Raw genomic sequence first — 21,297 nt, forward strand, 5'->3', positions numbered from 1 at the left:
GGCGGGTACCCTGATGGCATAGAAATCATTAATTGCGGAATTGTTTGGAACAACGCAAGACCTGACAGTATCCACGGAAAGTGAGACTCCACCACGGGTGGCAGATACAGAGGGTATAGAATAAAAAGGCTCATAAGGGGGGTGGGTTGGGGGGAGCAGTGATCGAAATTAAGTAATGCATAATTGTACCGTTGATATATACACTGTTTGGTTGAATAAAATAAATAAAATATGTTTTAAAAAAAAAACTATGCTGGCTATTAGCACTTGATCTGTGAACCTCGTTTCGTGATCCAGTGTAGGCAGGCCACTAGCGGAAACCCTTCGAGAAAACCCATGTATGCCTATTTGGCCTGTGAAGCACCTCAGGGATAACCCCAGTAGCAGAGCTTTTGAAGCCCCTCCCAGACCTCGCGGACCCCTGGAAGGAGTCCCCCGGCTAGGGTGCCCTGAAAAGTAAAGAACTTACCAGGCATCTCTTTTTCCTTCAATCAAGAGTTGGAAATGCAATGGAGGAACCTTCTGGAAGATTTCCTCCCACCTGCGAGGGCTACGTTGAAGTGCCCGGACCGAAAGGGAGTCGCAGAAGAAACACGGGTCCCAACGGTGATCCAGTCCCAGACACTCCAAGCAGAGAGAAAGGGGATCCGCCCTAGCGAAGCGACGCTCACAAGAACAAGTGGCAAATCCCAGACGCTCCGGCATAGAGGACTACGCAACCGCAGAACCGGAGCAGGAGAGAAGGACAACGGGAAAGAAAGTAGATTTTCCCGGCCTTGCAAGTGCGTCCAGCCCAGACTGCGCTGAGAAAAGAACTGAAGGGCGATGTGCGGACAAAGCTAAGGAGGGCAGGGTTATGGTCGCGTGCGGTACCCCGCGTAAAAAGAGAAGGACATTTTCAATTTGATGCTTTTTTATAAAAGTGCTCCAGTCCCATCCCACGGGACGGAATGTCCCACAAGTATGGAGTAAAGGGGACAGGACGTAGGAGTATGGAGTTATAGACAACTCCATAGGCATCTTTTCATTTGTGTCACACAGCACCCTCAGTGGAATGACACGGGGGAAGCCTTTTTGGCTGTCCCAAGGTTTAAATACCTTCTCTGGGATGAACTACTGTTTCCCAGAGAAAGTAAAGTGAAATTGACTTTAGTCTTTTCCAAATTCCTAGACCCAGCACACCCTATCTTACAAAAGAGTGCTGGAGGGGTTACATGGTATCCCCTATGTCTAGAAACTCATGTAGCTGTCAAATGCTACCCTTTCCTCTCGAAAAGGCTGGTGGCAGTGGTTTTGCAACAAACTACCATGATTTTTCTCGACCGCGAACACAGGTAGTGTTAAATCGCGGGAGCCATGTTTTGCAAGATGGCGCCTGAGCCTCCTTTGTTTAAACAGGTCTCGGTCTTTTTTTGCCATTTCTTTTTGGAAAGTTCCTTCTAGAGTTTGGCTCTGCAGCGAAACCAGGTTTGGTCCCTTTGTTCCTACGCCTTTGGCGGGTTTCAGGACTGAGGACCGCCTCTGGTGCCCGAGTATCTGGGGTGGGCAGGAAGTTAGGCAGGTGCCCGAAACTCCCTGTGCTTATTCTCCTAGGAGACCCAAAGGCACTCTGGCGTGACTGGCTGGCTGACTGTCCGGCAAAGACAGCCACCCTGCTGGGTGAGTGGCAGCTGGGCTGGAATGAATGGGAGGAAACTGGATAAAAGGCGAGTCTCTTGGATTGGAAGGCAGAGTCGACCACTGGAAGGGAATAGTTTCTTACCTGTAACTCCATTTCTCCAGCATTGGTATCGTTCATGGATTCACATGCTTACAATATTCCCCGTCAGGCTGGGAGCCCTCAGTACATTTATAAAGACGTTTCCTATAGGAAGAATTGCGACACTTCTGTGTCCTATCTACGTTATTTTGGGCCACTTATGCATGCCCCAATAGGACATAGCGGTATAAATGCCCCAACACCGCGGCTCCCTTTAGATTTTAACCACCCAAAGTAGTATGGGGTACATATTGTTTGCATGCAGGGGAGGCAAGCAGGCGCATATGAATCCATGAAAGATACCAATGCTGGAGAAATGGAGTTACAGGTAAGAAACGATTCCCTTCTTCAGTATTGGATCTTTCATGGATTCACATGCTTAGAATAGATTGTATAGCAGTACTCCTAATTTGGCGGTGTGAATGCAAACCAATACCATCATAACCACACTTATTTTTGTTTTCCTTCAGCAACTTCAGCCGTTGCACGTTAGCGGCTTCCCCGCTTTCGAGTGACAAAAAGCAATTGTCGACGAGACCCAACGAGCCAGCCCTTGTTTTGAGATTGCTTTTCCTTTTGCCGACGGCCCATAAGCCATAGTTGTTTTGTATCCCTAAATTCTTGAGTACGATGAAGGTAAAACTTTAGAGCTCTTTTTACATCCAATGTATGGAGAGCTTTTTCCGCGACCGATGAAGGGGTCGAGAAGAATGTAGGTAGTACAATATACAAACGTTTATGAAAGACAGTAGGAATTTTTGGTATGAAATGACTTTAAAAATTGTCTTTAAAAAATCTCAAATATCGAGGATCAATGACTAATGCTTGTATTTCCGAAAGTCGTTGCGCCGAAGTGACAGCCACCAAAAAAGCCAACTTCCATCATAAGAATTTTAAAGACGAAGAAGCCATAGGTTCAAAAGGAGCTTTCATTAGTTCTGTCAATACTAGGTTAAGACTCCAGTTCGGAGGAAACTTTTTAATTGGTGGAAAGGTACGAAATAAGCCTTTCATAAAGTGTTTAACCAGCCGATCACTAAACAGTGGTGATGAATGCCTTCTATGAGTGAATCTCAAAATGACTGCCAGATGAACCTTTATCGACGAAAAAGACATACCTCCTTCTGCTAACTGCAGCAAATATGGAAGAAGCTGCTCCGGGACGATATTCAGAGGCTCCAAACCTGGTTGATCCTTACACCACATGCAGAATCTCCTCAACTTACATGCATACAAAGTATTCGTGGATGGAGCCCGCGCGGCTTGCAAAATTCGACGGCAATCCGATGAAATAGGGTACCAAACTCAGAGGTCAGGAGCCAGGCTGTCAGGCTGAGACTGTCCGGATCGTGATGCCACACTGTTCCCTTATCCCGAGACAGGAGGTTCGGAATCTTCTGAAACCTCACTGCTTGCGCTATCGATAGCTAGAGCAGGTCGCAGAACCACGCCTGTCTCGCCCAATAAGGAGCCACTAAGATCAACCGACACGGGTACCTGTGAATCCATTGCAGAGTCTGTCGTACGAGTGGAAACGGGGGGGTCGGAGGGAGTGTAGGGTACACAAACTTGTCTGGCCACGTGAAAGGAGAATGCTTCTCCCAGCGAATCGGGTTGCGGCCATCTGCTCGCGTACTGTGCACATTTCTTGTTCTCCCTCGTCGCAAAGAGATCCAGGGAAGGTTGTCCCCATTTTTTGAAAACCTTCGCCAGCTGTTGGTCGTTCAATTCCCATTCGTGCAGCTAATCAATTTCCCTGCTGAGAGAGTCCACCTGTACATTTTTCACTCCCAGCAGATAGTAGGCCACTATACTTTTATTTTGTTCTAGAGCCCAAGGCCATATTTCTTGAGGTTCAGTCGAGATAGTTCTGGAGCGAGTACCTCCTTGTTTTCCTAGGTAGAACATTGTTGTCGTATTGTCTGTCAATATTCTCAATAGCGATCCTTTTATGTGTGGTAGAAAAGCTTTCAGGGCCCAATGTACCGCCCTCAACTCCAGCACGTTGATATGATATGCGCTTGAAGAGAACCCAAATGCGTTCCCCATCCAGTCAGAAACGCATCCGTCACTATCATGTGAAATTCTGGCTCCTGCAAGGGCATCCCTCTCGATAGATTTTTGAAGAGTTGCAACCATCGAAGTGCTCGTAGAAGATCGTTGCTGATAGTTTGTCCGACCAAAGTCGCTGACTCTGGTACCATCTGTCTGCCAGGAATTCTTGAATTGGCCTCATGAAGAGACAGTTGTTTACCAAGGGGATACACGATGCCATGGCCCGCTGTAGTGCCATATCTCCTCACCGGCACTCTGGTGTTGACTTCGCACTCTTTTGCCTGTAGCCTGAGCTTGTGAATCCCCTCCACAGATGGCTTCACCAACCCTGACAGTCTCGAACTCCGCACCCAAAAACACCAAGTTCCTTGAGGGCGTTAAGGAGGACTTTTCGAAGTTGATCGCAAATCCTAACTGTCGTAGACGTTGCATGGTGGCCTTTAGACTTGCTTGCGTTTTTATAGGGGATAATCCCCTTACCAACCAATCATCCAGATAAGGGTAAACATGATGACCCTGTTTTCTTAACCAAGCAGCCACCGGAGCTAAGCACTTTGTGAACGTCCTGGGAGATGACTTTAAACCGAATGGGAGCACTTTGAACTGATAGTGGGTTCGTCCGACTACAAACCTCAGGAACTTTGTGTCGTCGACGCATTGGTATATGAAATTACGCGTCCTGGAGGTCCAACTACGCGAGAAAATCCCCCTGTTGAATAGACCGGATCACTTCCTGAAGTGTGAGCATCTTGAACCTCAGATTTTTTTAGTGTTTAGTTGAGGTCTCGAAGATAGAGAATGGGACGCCACTTGCCGTTGGGTTTTTTCACAACGAAGTATCGGGAGTAAACTCCTTGACCTCTCTCGGATACCAGGACCAATTCTATAGCCCCTACTTCTTGTTTTAATATTTGCAGATGGGGCTGACCCGAAAACACTGGTGGAATGTTCGACGGCTTGATTTTGAACTGTAACGAATGGCCTATCTTCACCGTGTCCAATACCCACCGGTCTGATGTTATCTTCTCCCACTCGTTGACACGGTGAGACACCCTGCCTCCTAGGACGTTTTGAAACTCGTCATTGCTGGTTCTTTGTTTGTCCTTCGTCGACGATGGATAACCACCCCTTTTTCTTGATGCTTGATAGTCTCGACCTCTTCTAGCGTTTTGGGAAGCCCGCCTGTAGCCTTGAGAGGAGTAAGACGGTCTACTGAAGGTCCGGTCCCTGGATGACGAGAATCAGGAATTTCCTGATGCTCCTATAAAGGGGCGAAACAAACTAAAACTGCCACTCTGAAGGGCTCCAAGAGAGCGTGCTGTGTCAGAGTCTTCTTTCATGCCTTTCAAGGCTTCGTCCACCTTCTCTCCAAATAGCTGTTCTCCTTCAAAGGGCATATAGAGCATTTTATATTGTACTTCTGGTCGAAAGTTGGTGCATTTGAGCCAGGCTTGTCTCCTTAAAACCACTCCATTGTTAATTTGTATAAAGCCTGATTCCACCAGGGCTATGGCGATGTTTGAGTGATTTGACACCTCTTCCCCCTCACGCACAAGCAACATAGCAGATTTTCTATGTACGTCTGGCAGACGTTCCAGTATGGGTGCTAAACGATGCCACATCTCTGTCATATCTCACCATAATAGCTAGAAAATTGGATGCCTTCACCGTTGTTGCTCCTATCGACAACACCTTGTTGCCAAAGGCAGCTTGTCTCCTGGCCTCGCTCTCTGGAGGAGTTGTACATTTATGTTGTGACCTTGCCTTTCTTGCAGCAGCTGCCGATACCACTGATTCTGGAGAAGCATGAGAAGACAAACATTTTGGAGTAGACTCACGAGATTTAAATTTCTTTTCCAGCCTGCCTTTAACTGCAGGCTCCGAGAATGGATGGCGCATTGTTCGTAACCCCTCTTGTCATGCACGATCTAAAATGGGAACCGAAAATACTGATTTTCTCCTCTTTCCCATATTATCAAACAAGAAACAGTCATTCTTTTCTTCCTCCTGGGCCAGGCCAAACTCGGTACATTCCTTACCCATCATTGTGTGGAAGGAACCGATGTCATCCGGAGGCGACGGTTGAGCCGGACTTCTAGGAGCCTCCATCTCCACCTCCGACGTCGGGTCCCTAGAAGGGGATAACGATATATCCGATAAAGACTCTCCTCTTTCAAACTCGGACTCTGGTAGTTCTCCTTCCTCCGGGCGCGAGCATGGAGGGTCTTCACGAACCAGAACGGCTGTTGATGCCATAGGAGCCGGCCGGTGGGAAGGGTTTGGCTCGTCGTCGGCTGGTGTAGTATGCAGTCCTGCCGGAGCACTAACCTGAGGAAACTTTGCATCCAGTTTACTCAATAAAGTCTGCAGTGTAGACAATACCTCCAGGGATAAAACAGCCTGAGGGTTGAGTAACGGAGCTGTAACTGGGATACTTCTCCCACTCGAAAGCGTCAGTGAGCTGACCCCTTGCAATCCAAGTTCCATAGGCCCAACCACTGGTTCACGGTCCTCTTCCATGCATGATGTGGAAAAAGCCGCCTCCTGCTGCAACAGGGTCTCTGGTAAAACCGGATCATACACCTCTGGTCACCAGCCTTCCTGCGGAGCCTCCGTCGACGAGGATAACTTCGACAGTCACCGTTGTATGACTTGGTGGAACTCCCGCCTTCTTTGAACTGGACTTGTGTTTTGACGAATCTCGACTCGAGGATGACCTATGATGATCACCTGAGGAGGTGAGGTCTTTTCTCTCCTTTTTTGATGAGGAAGAAGAAGCTTTTGTTTTCGATGACTATTCCCTCGTAGAATGTTTTTCCGAGGAACTTTTCTCCGAACACACCTTCTTTGCCGGAGGTTCCGCCGATACGGAACAGCGGGGGACCACCGGAGATTTAGCCCTCGAGGCCAAGCTATGTGTGGAGCCTACCTCGGGGGGGGGGGGGGGGGCGGTACACACCCGCACTGTCATTCAACCACGCCACCAGCCGTCTATTTCGGTCTTTCAGGGTCTTCTGCGAGAAGCCTTTACAAATTTCACAATTGTCAGCCGATTGGTGAGGGTGGGGACAATATAGACAGTCCATATGTCCATCTCCTTCGTACACCTTTTTTAATCCGCATGTAGCACACGGATGAAATAGAGCCTTCCCAGACATTGGGAAAAAGACAAAAAACCTTGTAAAATAGTAGATGACACAAGGTGATCCCACTACTTTGGAAGACGGTTGAAATCTGAAGGATACCGCAGGGGCGGGGCATTTATACCGCTACGTCCTATTGGGGCATGCGTAAGCGGCCCAAAATGACGTAGATAGGACACAGAAGTGTCGACATTTTTCCTATGGGAAACGTCTTTATAAATGTACCGAGGGTTCCCAGCCTGACGGGGAATATTCTATGTTATATGAAGAAATAGGGGGGGCCCCCAGCGTGTTCAGTGTGGGTTTGGGGCAAAATACAAAGGAGACGAAAAGAAAAATAACACACACTGTAAATTGACATGGAAGTTAGTCTTATCTATGCTTATTTTTCCAAACCAATGTCTATTCTGCTCCTAGAGAGTCAGAAAATAGGAGAGTACCATGAAAAACAACTGGAGCAATATTGCCCTTAATTTTAATGAAAATTGGTTAAAATTCAAATATGCAAAAAAAGAAAAACACTTGTACACAATAAAAGATTTTTTGTACATAGATTAATTCACTGTTTGAACAAACAGAATTGTAAAGGTAAACAGTTAAAACATACAAAGACTTTTCTCAAAGCACGGACAAAAGAGATCAGAAACAAAATTACATTCAGCATACAAATTGCAAAAACTAGTGTGGTATGAACAGAATAAAAAAGTAAGTACAGAGACAAATAAGAAAAAATCAATATTCAATGACAGAAAAATATTAGACTTAGTCTTAATATACTGTATAAATAACAAATACTGTCTTTGTTCAAAGGTTTCTATCCTTTGTATATATTCATGATAAAAATATGATCATGATTTGTGGAGCTGCCTACGTGCCAGTTTTTAAACTGAAAGTAACGAAAAGTACAGTATTGCTAGTTCTAGTTCTTACACTTTTCAATATGCAAAGTACTGAGAGCACGTTTCGGCCATTGCGATCTTTCTTGGCATGGGTTGAAGAGCCTTCCTCAGGGCAAATTGGATCCTGTATGTGGCACAGGGATGTGCAAACTTTTCAGCCTTTACGGTTTGCAGGTAGCGGAGATCTTATCCCCCCTGGGGCTGCGAAGAATGAGTCTAAGTGCTTCACCCGAATTACTGAAATATCCGGGAGTGAATGAGCGTGGTGCAGGTGTCGTGGAGACAAATACACCAGGCTGCTGGCGACCAGGAGAATCCCTGGATTTGGTGGTCACTGGGCGGGATGTCACAGGTTGTACCGGATTGAGAGTGAAGGAAGAATGTTGTGCGTGGGAATATTCTAAGCATGTGAATCCTTGAAAGATCCAATGCTGGAGAACGAAAGAACCAAAAACGAGTTGTACGAGGACGGCGGCTGCAACTCCTGGACCGTTGGTTTGCCCGGTGAAGCCCTGCTGCAGGTCGGAATCGCCAAGTTCATCTCAAGAGAGAAGCCCCTTCAAGGACGACTTCTCCCTTTGAGTTGGTGAGACCAATCAACTCGAACCTTAAGCCACCTGGATACCATTCTCTGAGCTGGTTGTATTTTCCTCAGAGTGCTGCAGTAAACCGAATAACCAGGGAGAGGGACACCAGTTTGTGTGCATGTCTACAGCTACCGGAATTGAATATTTACCATTTGCCAGCTTTTTGACTATTCCCAATGCAGGAGTACCAACGTCCTTCTCCCCACAACCGAGGCTCAGCGAGATCTGCAGGAACTGCCAGGAACAGACGTCTTGAGCTGCATCTTTTTCTTCTTTGTAAGGAACTGTGAAACCCGACTGAGCAATCTTACCTCTCACTGCGAAAGTGCTTGAAACTTTGGCAACTTGCAGGCCTAGTCAGCTTGTGGCCCAACATATGAATCTTTCATGAACTACTTCTGAGAACTGTGGCAAAGACTATTCCGTTTAGCTACCAGAACTGCCTAGCCTATACAAAACTTTAGCTCATTGACTTTGGCCTAACCTATTGCATTGAATTTGTATTTGTATTTATTGGTTTTACATAGCGCTTTACGCCATGGCGCTGCACATTTTAACAGGTTACATTTAACGATAAAAAAATTAACAGTAACAGTAGAAGAAAATAACAATTTTGAATCAGACCAACAGAACAGTATGTAGAGAAATTAGAGAGGGGAGAGTAGTAGAGTAGAACTGGGGGGGGACAAGGAGGGATGGTAGGGGGAGAAGGGGAATGGGAGGGGCTAAGGGGGTGCGGAAGGAGTGGAAGGGGGTGTGGAGGGAGCTGATTAAGGGGAAGAGAGGGGGAGGGGAATCAAGGCAGAGAATGGAGAAGGAGAGATTTAAGGGAGGTGTGGAATGAGGAAAAGGTAGGAATAGAGCGGATTGAGATAGGTAAGGAGTTCCAGTCAAGGGGAGCTAGGAGTTGGAAGGAGCGGAAGCGAGAGGAGGCACAAGGGGAAGGAGGAACAGTGAGAAGGAAGTGGTCAGCGGAGCGAGAGGGAGTGTAGAAAGAGAAGGGAAGAGATAAGGGGGAGCCAAATCATGGAGAGATTTGAAGACTACGCAGAGGAAATGAAATTTAAGTTGGGAGTGAAAGGGAAGCCAGCCAAAGGAGGATAGGGAAGCGGAGATAGAGTCTCGGGAGGTGATGAGACAGAGGGTACGGATGGTAGAATGGTAGATAGATTTGAGGGGGGCGAGATGTGAAGTAAGTAGACCAAAGAGTAAGGAGGAGCAGTAGAAGAGGCGAGAGAAGATAAGGGAGGAGATTAAAAGTTTAGTGGCATGGAAAGTAAGAGGGGCGGACCTTGCGAATATTCTAGAGGTGGTAGCGACAGGTGCGAGAAGTGAATCGACTCCTCTGGTGAACTCAAACTATTTGCACCGTCTAAGAACTGCAAGTTCTTTTTCTTAACCTATGCCATTTTGCTCCTCCTTCAAAGTAGTTTAAATGCCTCAGAAACTGATAGTGTGAAGTACTGAAGTATATTTTTGTGCGATATAGATTGCCTCCTTTTAGTGAATGTTTTATAACTGACTGTGAAATAAATTAATACGTGTTTTACCAAGAAACCTTGAGTATAAAAGTCTATTTGAAAACTTGTGAATGTAGATTTCTGTGTAACATTACAGCTCACATTCCCTGCTTTAAATAAGCCTGGCTGCTCAGCAACGCTACCAAAACTGTGTAGTACAGACTTCTGCCAAAGGTTGGTTTTGCTTACACCTGTAGTCCTAGTTGTGTGTAGCGGCATACAAACTTTGCCTAACAGCGTCTCACCCTAAGTTACTACGGTAATCCAGAGGTGGATCCCTTGCTCACTATTCTTAGAGAGGCACAGCTCCACCCTACTGATTAGGTCCAACCAGACTGAAATATGTGTCTGGGGTTGCTGTTGGTACCCTTGTTCAGAGAAGAATTGCCTAGCATTTCAGTGCTCAACTGCCCCAGGGCAGGACGAAGACTGATACATTTTGGATATTTCTCCTCTGTGAAAGAGTGAGCTAAAGAATCTGGGTAAGGCTCTTGTAACCTGGACTAATGTCTGGCAGATTGACTCCCAGGACCCCCCCCTTGTTTTTTGGGTCAGCACCCTTTGCCTTCGAAAGGGCGGCCGCCATCAACTCGATCGTTGACTACTTCACTTTGACCGCATGGACCACACGGGGCAGGATGGTGCCTTTTCCTGCACCTCAGTCTTCTCAGGCTTTTCCCGCAGCTTCGCTGGGTTAGCCGATTTGGTCTTCGAGGAGGAGATACAGATTGAGGCGATGAGCACACCCTGCCCACTGCGGGACCCCACTTGCACGGCGACCACGACTGAAACAGACTTGCGATGCTTAGCCTCGTCTTGGGCCCCCACGGATGGCGCGCCCTCAACATACTTCAAAGGACACTCCTCGGACCTGCCGGTCCTGGGTGAGGCATGCACCTGCTCATCACACGCGGCAGAGGCCCTGGTGCTGAGCCACGCAGTCAGCCTGTGACTATCATTCACCGTTCGTTTGGAGAACCAGAGGCAGATTTCACAATCCCCTGTGATCCGGATGGAGACAGTAGAGGCACTGGAGGCGTTTGTCCTCCAAAAACAAAGTCCACAGCTGGAGCAGACTTTGAAAAGGGAACTCCCCTCTCTTTTCTCTTCAGACATGGTCCCGAGTGCGGAGTAGGCCTGATGGCCTTCTAGATTCTTCAATGAAACTTGAGGCATTGAAATTCACTGACAAACAGATCCGTTTGTCGGCTCAAGGAGCGAAAGAGCACACAGGCTCCATTTGACAAAAAAAGAACTATCGAAAAAAAGCACTAAAACTTTGAACAGCTCCTGGAGCAAAACAAGAGGACTCCCTACAGTTGCACATGCGGTAACAATCTGAAGATGGCTGCCAAAGGAGGGTTTTAGGGAGAGGGCAGTCATTGGCTGGAGACAGTGTGACCCAGAGCTCCGTGATTGGTTTAGAGGAAAAATACAGTTTGTAAGTGAAACAGCATTTTTTTACAGAGGATTCCCGGCCCGACGACGGGGAATATTCATGAGCATGTGAATCCATGCCACAACCCATGCTGGAGAATTAAACCACTGCCAGCAGCCATTTAAAGTAGTGAGGGTTATCAAAAATTTTACATGAGAGAGTAGGATAAGTGGCTACTAAGTAACCCCCCAGCACTCCACATAAGGTGTGTGCTGGACCTACAAAGAAAAGATAAGTAAAGTCAATTTCACTTCACCATTCTTGGGCACTGTAGTTCATGCAAGAAAAGGTATTTAAACCTTATAGGAAATCCCAAGCGTTTCTCAGTGACACTTGCACTGAAGGTGCTTTGTGTCACCATACAAAAAGCAGATGCCTATGGAGTTTGTCAGACTCCAAAAACAGTCAAAACAAAATCCAAATCAGGGAAGAAAAACACATAAAAGCTGGAAAAAGGTCCAACTCACTCACGAGTTAAACCTAAACATTTCTAAGTCCAGCAAAAGAGCTGGGGGTCTCTAAAGGTGGGAGGATTTTTGCACAGAAATTAAAATTCTCCAAGACTACACTTTTCACATCCTGCTATCCACTGTGAAGAGGGGCCTGTCTAGTGCCTGTGTTTTACAATCCTCAACCGGTAGCCTGTCGGAGCAAACAACTCACTGTGCCTGGTGGAAGCCTCAAAACTCGTGGGAGTTTAAGCAGTTATTCCTTCACAGTTAGCAGTCCTGACCAGGTGGTGGGTCACTTGAAGAGTTCATCTTGCCAGAGACCGAATTGCTGCTAGCTGGACCCAAATCAGAAACTGAAAACAGCTGCACTCCTGGCTTTACCTCATCATTTAAAATTTACCTCATCATTTAAAAGGTTCACAGTATGGGCTGTATAACCATTTTTATTGTGTTTCTGCCTCCAACTTTAGTTTGAAGATTATGGTTTGGTTTCTACATTGCCTAACTACACTGTGTGAATGCTCAAATGGGGATTAGCCATGTTTGTAGGTTAAATAACATTTTTATTTAAACAAAACATTGAATTCTGTTTTGCCTAGCAAGATATAGTATTGACTTAATGATTGCGTTTTCTTAAACAGAATACTTTCATTATAATAGGGACATTATAATACTAGGCAACTTAATTTCTGATAACCATCTCCACCAAGCACCTAATTTCCTACAGCCAAGCCTTGCTGCTCAAACTACACTTCCCTGTGTGAATTTAATTTAGTGTTAAATGCCCTTGCGGACACACTAATCTGCCATTTCAGAACCCCACACTTCTGTGGATTCTGAAAAACAGTCAATACGAGAGTGAAGCCAGACTACTCGGCTACACAACCAAATTAGTGCTTTAGTCAAGCCTGGTAGACACCCTGTTCTCCTGGTAAGGAGAAGTCTCTTTACAGCCCTCACCAGAGTGCTGTGGAAAAATAGAACATGACTATTCCTGCCACAGCGTAGAAAAACAGATAATGATAAAGTTGTTTATTAGTTTTGTCCCAATCAAAATGAGTCATCTTCTCAACTGGTTGTAAGGCTAGATCAACCCGCTGTTTACAAATCAGTAAGCCACAGTTTGTACAAATTGCACTGCTGATGTGTCACCAAAAAAAAAAAAAAATAGTATGGAGCCAGTCCCCAAACAATCGCAGCATAACATGGAAAAATGATGTGTGGCTTGCAAGCATTAGTTTAATTCTTACATGTTTCAGTTTAAAGACTTTACCCACCACCCTCCAAGTCCCACAAACATTTTTTTTAAAAAAACTTTGTATGCACCACCTGCCCCTACTCCCCACATCCTTTTCCTAGTCTCCTCCTACTCAACTTAATAAAAGCCTTAGCCTTACCACTCAAGTGAATTACTCAATGGGAATAATTTCTTCAGTGACAAAAAATTCAATGGTTTCTTCCTCCCAATCTTCCACGTTGCTGTCAAGCTCATCAGTGTCCACACCTGTTGTCAAGAAACAAGAGCATAAGTCACAACAGCACAAAATAGTTACATAAGATCACTTTTATAAAGAGACTATTGAACATAGTTCACATTCCAGCTGATACACAAAATATCCAACAATCGCTTGCCAAAGCAGTCCAATCTAACTACTCAGATTGGTATTGCACTTCCGAGAACAAATATTCTATAAACAGGTGCAATCCCTTTCGTCTGAAGAACCAAAAGCAATCTTGACTCAAGTCCTAATTTTTCCTCAGACTCCACAACGCAAATTAAACCTCACCTCCACGAAGTGCCTTTCGCTCTTCTTTCTGCTCATTGTACAGGCCCATAGCACGCTCTCGGTATTTCCTGAAATCGTCCATCATATTTCTCCTTTTATCAACCAATTCCTATTAAAAAAAATGTAAAAAAAATAGGATGCTAGGAACTTAATAAACTATTCTAATATCAAACAGGATTAAACAAAGAGCAGTGTTTAAGGCTTCACATGCTTGATTGTTATTTACAGAGGTAAAGTTGAATTCCCTAAAGCCATGCTAATGGATGGATTATGCAAAGCATGATTTTCCCAGTAAGAAAATAAATAAAAGCCTGCCTAGTGTTTTGAATCCCACACGGAATGTATAAAGTCCCATTTTCCATGATATTTGGGACATTTATGGATGTCCCTGTGTTTGGGAGACTAGCTCAGAAATTTGCTAATTCCGCTGTACCTTAGAGAAACCCGGCAACTTTGCTGGATTGTAGAACTTTTAATTTTTCTCCTGGAGAGAGCGAGACCCTTTTTCCCCACTCTCTCATGTATTTTTATTTGAACTCTTTTTCTTTATCAAGTATGGAGTCTGACAAACTCCATAGGCATCATCTTTGCATTGTCACACACAACACCCTCAGTGCAGTGGCACAGGGAAGTCTTTCAGATTTCCCAAAGGTTTAAATACCTTCTCTTGGATAAACTACTGTTTCCCTGAGCAGTAAAGTGAAATTGACTTTACTTAGCAGTGTACTTGCTAGACCCAGCACACCCCATCTTGCAATAAAGTGGAGGGGTTACTTAGCATCACCATTGTCTAACTGCTCATTAACATTTATGTTACCCTTTCCTCACAGAATGGCTGGTGGCAGGGGTTTTGTTCCAAACTACCATGGTTTGCATTTACTGCGCCTGTTCGCAGCTCCAGTAATGCCAATCACGGGCGCCATCTTTTTCAAAATGGCGCAGAGCCACCTGTGACAAAATGGTCCCCAGTCTTTGTTTTTCGCCATGTCTTTGTGGAAAGGTCCTTCTAGAGAGTTTCTCAGCGTGCCAAACCAGGTTTGGTCTCTTTGTTCATTTTGCCTTTCGGCGAGCTTCAAGAGTGAAACCCGCCTCAGGCTCCAGAGTTTCTGGGGTAGGCAGGAAGTGAGGGAGGTGCCCGAAACTCCATGCTTAGTCTCCTAGGAGACACAAATGCACTCTGTGGTGATTGGCTGGCTGACTGTCCGGCAAGGACAGCCATCCTACTGGGTGAGTAACAGCTAGGCTGGAATGAATGGGAGAGAACTGAATAAAAGGAGAGTCTTGGCTTAGAAGGCAGAGTCGACCACTGGACAAAGGAACCGAAGAAGAGCTTGAAGGACGCCGGCTGCAACACCTGGACCATTGGTTTGTCCGGTGAAGCCCTGCTGCAGTGCCAATTTTCCAAGTTCGTATCGACAGAGAAGCCCCTGCAAGGACGACGTCTCCCTTCGAGTTGGTGGGACCAATCAACTCCAAAGTAAGCCACCTGGACATCTATCTCGGAGGTGGTTGAATTTCCTCAGAGTTGCTTGAGGACACCGTATAACCAGGGAAAGGGACACCAGATTCTGTGCATTACTTTTAAGCTGGCCTAAAGCTTTGGAAGATCCTCCGGACTCCCTTGAAGCAGGACTGACCAAGCCAGAGCCCCCTCAGCAGAGTGCGGGATCCCAGAAGCAAGGACAGTCCACCTTGACAGCCAGGAACTGCGTTGTTGACATTTGCGGTAGCTGAAACGCGAAACAGCCACTGAAATTGGAGTTTGCCGGTTTTGGCAGTCCCAGTGCATTGCAGGATTCCTCCCCAAATCCCCCCCCCCCCCACCCCTACATCCTCCTTGTCCCGGTTAGGGAGAATACTCAAAAATGTGCCAATTCCCTTCTCCTTAGAGACCCCCCCTGCCCCCCCAACAACTTTGCTGGATTTTGAGGACTTTCTCTCGTGTGTTTTGAAATGTGTTTTACTTGTGTTTTCTTTGGTTATGGAGTCTAACCAACTCCATAGGCATCTTTTCATTTGTGTCACACAGCACCCTCAGTGCAGTGGCAAAAGGAAACCTTTTTAGGCGTTCAAGGTTTAAATACCTTCTCTGGGATAAACAACTGTTTCCCAGAGTAAGTAAAGTGAAATTGACTTTACTAGTCTTTAAATTCCTAGACCCAGCACACCCCATCTTACAATAGAGTGCTGGAGGGGTCACTTAGTATCCCCTGTCTCTAGATACTCATGTAGCAGTCAAATGCTACCCTTTCCTATCGAAACGGCTGGTGGCAGTGGCTTTAAAAACAAACTACCATGATTTCTCCCTACCGTGAACACCAGTAGCTAAAAATGCAGGAGCCATGTTTTTCAATATGGCACCTAAAGCCCCTTTGTTTAAACAGGTCATGGTCTTCTTTTCACACCTTTTTTTGGAAAGGTCCTTCCAGAGTTTGTCTCTGCACGCCAAACTAGGTTTGGTCCCTTTGTTCCTACACCTTTGGCTGGCTTCAGGACTAAAGACCGCCTCTGGCTCCAGAGTGGTAGGCAGGAAGTGAGGGAGGAGACCGAAACTCCCTGTGCTTAGGCTCCTCGGAGACGCAAATGCACTCTGTAGTGATTGGCCGGCTGACTGTCCGGCAAGGACAGCAACCCTGCTGTGTGAGTGACAGCTAGGCTGGAATGAATGGGAGAGAACTGAATAAAAGGCAAGGCTTATGGCTTAGAAAGCGAGTCGACCACTGGACGAAGGAACTGAAGAACTAGAAGAGGACGCCTGCTGCAACTCCTGGACCGTTGGTTTGCCAGGTGCAGCCCTGCTGCTGTGTTGAAACTCCAAATTCGTATCGACAGAGAAGCCCCTGCAAGGATGACTTCTCCCCTTAAGTTGGTGGGACCAATCAACTCAAAAGTAAGCCACCTGGATATCCATCTCAGAACTGGTTGAATTTCCACAAAGTTGCTGCTATAAACAGTATAGCCAGGGAGAGTAACACCAGATTGTGTGTGTTGCTTTTAAGCTGGCCTACAGCTCCAGGAAGATCCTCTGGACTCCCAGGAAGCAGGACACACTGAGCCTGAGCCCCAACAGAGTGTGGGACCCCAGAAGCAAGGAAAGTCCATCTCGACAGCCAGGAACCACAGTGTTGCTATTTGCGGTAGACGCGAGGAGCATGAAACACTCAACAGCCACAGATTTGAAGATTGCCGGTGTGAGCGGTGACCTTCCCATTGCAGGAGTCCCCAGAAGTCCTGCCTCTTGTCCCAACGACTAGGGACCAGGAAGATTTGCACAGCAACAGAAGTCATCTGCTGTACTTTTTCTTCAATTGAAAAGGTACTGTACAAAGTTTAAGAACTTACCTCTTACTGTAGAGTTGCTTGCATCTTCTACTACTCAAGTCTAATCAGCTTGTGGCCCTACATTTGATTTTTCCTTTCTTCAAAGACTTCGAGAACATTGTGCAAAGACTTTTCTACTTCGCTACCAGAAGTGTTTCATCCTATATAAGACTTTTGCCCATTGACTTTGGCTTAGCCTACTGTACTGAATCACTCTTACGGGATCCAAAAGTATTTGCCTGCTTAAGAAGATTTGTGGTCTCTTGTTCTAATAATGTTTTCTTTAACCAAATTCTAACAGTATTCTAAATACCAACAATAAGATATTGATGTCCCCAGCACCCTAGCTATTGAAGTCACCTGAGGGTGTAGGTTGTGTCTGTGGGCCATCCCAAAAGGGTCTCTACTAATTTAGAAACGAAGTGTACAGTATTGAAGCATATTTGTGTGTAACTATTATATTGCTCCCTTCTGAAGAAAGCTTATTCTAACTGACTGATAAATAAATGAATAATTGTTTATCCAAGAAACCTTGAGCGTAAGAGTTTGTTTGAATACTTGTCACTGTGAATCTCTAACTCCCCTACAGCTCGCATTGACCCCTCTCGAGATAAGCCTGACTGCTCAACACGCTACCAAAACTGTGTAGAACAAGCTTATACCAAAGGTTGGGTTTGCTACACCTGTAGTCAGAATTGTTTGTAGTGTTCCCAGAGGGTACTGCATACAAACTTAGCCTAAAACAGTAACATAAAAATGTTACCCGAGAAACTAGACAAGGGATACTAAGTATCCCCTCAAGCACCCTATGGTAAGATAGTGTGAGCTGGGTCTAGAAAGTTACAAATTGTGTATGTAAAGTCAATTTCACTTCACTGTTCTTGTTAACGGTAGTTTCACCAAGAGAAGGTATTTAAACATTGGGGAAATCTAAGACTTCTCTGGGCTGAGCGTCAACCGATGGGTCTACTATCCTGGTATTAATGAAAGTAATCTAAAAGTAACTATTGGTTTCGACTTCCCTAGAACTCCTGTAGGTTTTCAAAGAAGGTTACATGCTTTGGTCTGTGCAACTTCAAACTGTGCTGTGTTTTTATAAGTCTGGTTATTTATAATATAATGGCACTTCCCAAGATTTTTCTGGGCCTACTTGGATTTAAATAAATCATTTCTTATTTACAATACATAGTGTTTGTGTTTCTTTGGGCCATTTGTATTACAATTTAACTTGTACTGATTCTACAGCTCACTCTCCCTCCCAAGATAAGCCCGGCTGCTCTCCCTACGCTAACATGACAAGGTGGCATATCCTTATACAGCCTTATACTAAGAGTGGAGTCTTCTACTGCCTCAGTTCAATAGTTTTAAAAAGTCCTTAGTTAGACTTCAGAAAAACTGTCCTAACAAAAATAATTCACAGGTCCAGAAAAAAGTGTTTGGGGTCTCGCATGTGATGGTCAATTGGCATATAAATGTAAATGTAACCTAACAAGGGCATGTCGGATTCCCCATGGCTAATGAGCAAAAAAGCCAGCTTAGTGAATCTGAAGGGTTCACTGCAATGTATACAGCAAGAGGTTTGGTGGTCCATACAAATGGAGGGACAGATGCTGTAAAGAGAAATCTTTCCCATCAACCACTTAGTTCTCATAACCGAAAAATATGAATGTAATAAACACCCCACTAAATTGGTCATTTAAAATGTGTGCTTTTCCCATCATTTGTCAATTAAGTGTAAGGTTTCTGATTAAGCATAATGCCACATTACCTTAGAGGCTTTGGACTGGCTCAGACGATCCTTTTGTTCAAAGATCTTGGAATACTTTTTCAGATCCTTCTTGATGAGCTGCACCGAAGAATAGAAACATGGTTACTTGGGTGCACAAAATGGCTTAATTTGAATAATCGCATGCTTAATGAGCACATTAAGGTTCAGTAGGAGGCAGGAGAAAGCACCTTTATTTGATCCTGGGTGAGAAGGGTTGGAGGTCGAGGCCTCCATAACAGTTGGCAGAAACGATCTTTACTGTTCTTTTGGAGAAGACGTCCCTGGAAGGTCCACAGCCAGTACGCGTTATCCACCTGACAAAGTAGACAGTACAAACCACGCATTATGAAGGAGATCCTCTTAAAATTAAACAAAGAATTCTGCACTAAATCAACCATTCATAGAAATCCAAACAGTATAGAGGAAAAAGTGTGCAACATGACTAATTACATTTACAAAGAAACATGCTAGTTTTGGCACAATACTCTAGTTAACAACTCTACCAAACATAAGCCAATTGGCTTTTGGTGTGTCAAACCTTGCATACTATGCTTCATGTTACTGAATGAACACCACCAGAAAAAGGCAAAGGGGTTAAAAAACAATAACCTAGCATTTAAGTCAGCTGACAGATGCAACGTGAGAACTAGTACAGGCAAAGACAGGAGAGGATGATTTCTGAACAAAAGCAATTACAATTTTGCAAAGAGCCAAGTAAACTGCCCAAGACCTTCTAAATCTGGGTTTGAAATTGTTACTCATGCATTTGACCAATGATTAGCCATCCAAAGGGGGTGTGGGGTATTTATTCATATGCTGCAGGAGAGATAAAACCATTGTTTAATATTGGATTTCAGTGTTTGCAGACTACACTGCATTCTTAGGTTAATTGGTCTCCAGGCATAGGACGAATTTCAGAAATCTGTTTTCAAAACAGAAGGCTAAGGAGTCGCCCAGATTACTAGATAGGTTCACCCATTTGCAAAAATGGCTCAATCTCATGGCTAAACACTCCGTGAGAAATGGGGTTTGTATTTCTCACCATTGTTGGATAAGAGTTTCATAGCAATGATAAATCTTCCTGACCTGTGTCAACACCTCACATTTAGCTGGACTGGTAGATATTTTCCTATACCTCAGTGAGTGGGACCTTTTTCCACACCCTCAGTCTTTTACTCTTTTTATGGCCGTTATTTTTAAGACTCTATAGTGTCTTTTTAATTACATCCTGCGACAACGTTTGGGACTGTTGGGAAGAACGCTAAAAAATGTGTTAATTCCCTCCACCATAGAGACCACCCCCCCCCCCCAGCAACTTCGCTGGATTTTGAGGACTTGATTTTTTAACCTGGAGAGAGTGACCCTTTTCCCCCCCCATTCGCTCATGTAATTAAATGTGAATTCTACCTTTGTTTCTCTTTTGGTTATGAAGTCTAACCAACTCTAGGCATATTTTACAGTTGTGCCACACAGCACCTTCAGTGCAGTGGCACAGGGAAGTCTTTCAGACTTCCCAAGGTTTAAATACCTTCTCTGGGATCAACGACTGTTTCCCTGAGAAGTAAAGTGAAAATGACTTTACTTAGCATTGTACTTGCTAGACCCAGCACACCCTATCTTACAATAGAGTGCTGAGGGGTTACTTAGTATCCCGTGTCTAAATGCTCATGTAACATTTTTTATGTTACCCTTCCCTCAATTGACTGGCTTGTGGCAGTGGTTTCGTTTTGAACTACCATGGTTTGCATTTAGCGCAACCGTTCGCGGCTCTGGTAAAGTAACCGCGTGAGCCATCTTTTTCAAAATGGGTGTCCAGCCAGCTTTGCTAAAATGGTGCCCGGTCTTTTTTCGCCAGGTCTTTGTGGGAAGGTCCTTCTAGAGAATTTCTCTGCGCGCCAAACCAGGTTTGGTCTCTTTGTTCATTCGCCTTTGGCGGCCATCAGGAGTGAAGCCTGCCTCTGGCTCCAGAGCGTCTAGGGTAGGCAGGAAGTGAAGGTGCCCGAAAATCACTGTGCTTAGTCTCCTAGGAGACCCGAATGCACTCTGTGGTGATTGGCTGGCTGACTGTCCGGCAAGTACAGCCACCTTGATGGGTGAATGACATTCAGGCTGGAATGAATGGGAGAGAACAGAATAAAAAGGCGAGTCTTTTGGCTTGGAAGGCAGAGTCGACCATTGGAACGAAGGAACCGAATAAGGGCTTGAAGAGGACAGCTGCTGCAACTCCTGGACCGTTGGTTTGCCTGGTGAAGCCAAGTTTGCATTGACAGAAGCCCCTGCAATGACGACTTCTCCCTTTGAGTTGGTGGGACCAATCAACTCCGAAGTAAGCCACCTGGACACCCATCTCGGAGCTGGTTGGATTTTCTCAGAGTTGCTGCAGGAACCGAATAGCCAGGGAGAGGGAGACCAGATTGTGTCAGTTACTTTTAAGCTTTTGGAAGATCCTCCGGACTCCCACGAAGCAGGACTGACCAAGCCGGAGCCCCCTCAGCAGAGTTCGGGACTCCAGAAGTAAGGACAGTGCACCTTGACATTTGCAGGGAGCTGAAACAGCCACTGAAAGTG

The 21,297-nt window shown here is 45.3% G+C and overlaps 1 protein-coding gene across 1 annotated transcript in view; it reads right to left on the reverse strand.

The window, feature by feature from the left end:
- EIF3B (eukaryotic translation initiation factor 3 subunit B) overlaps nt 1-21,297 on the reverse strand; it is a 356,055-nt gene that overhangs the window by 40,076 nt on the left and 294,682 nt on the right. Inside the window, exons 15-18 of the mRNA XM_069647617.1 lie at nt 18,918-19,043; nt 18,730-18,807; nt 13,641-13,749; nt 13,251-13,357 (exon numbers count right to left, since the gene is read on the reverse strand). Of these exons, the coding sequence (XP_069503718.1) occupies nt 13,263-13,357; nt 13,641-13,749; nt 18,730-18,807; nt 18,918-19,043 (408 nt within the window). The 3' untranslated portion in view covers nt 13,251-13,262. The remainder of the gene's footprint in view (nt 1-13,250; nt 13,358-13,640; nt 13,750-18,729; nt 18,808-18,917; nt 19,044-21,297) is intronic.

The sequence above is a fragment of the Ambystoma mexicanum genome, chromosome 2q (assembly GCF_040938575.1).
Source record: "Ambystoma mexicanum isolate Mex_15411 chromosome 2q, UKY_AmexF1_1, whole genome shotgun sequence".
NCBI classification, from domain to species: Eukaryota; Metazoa; Chordata; class Amphibia; order Caudata; family Ambystomatidae; genus Ambystoma; species Ambystoma mexicanum.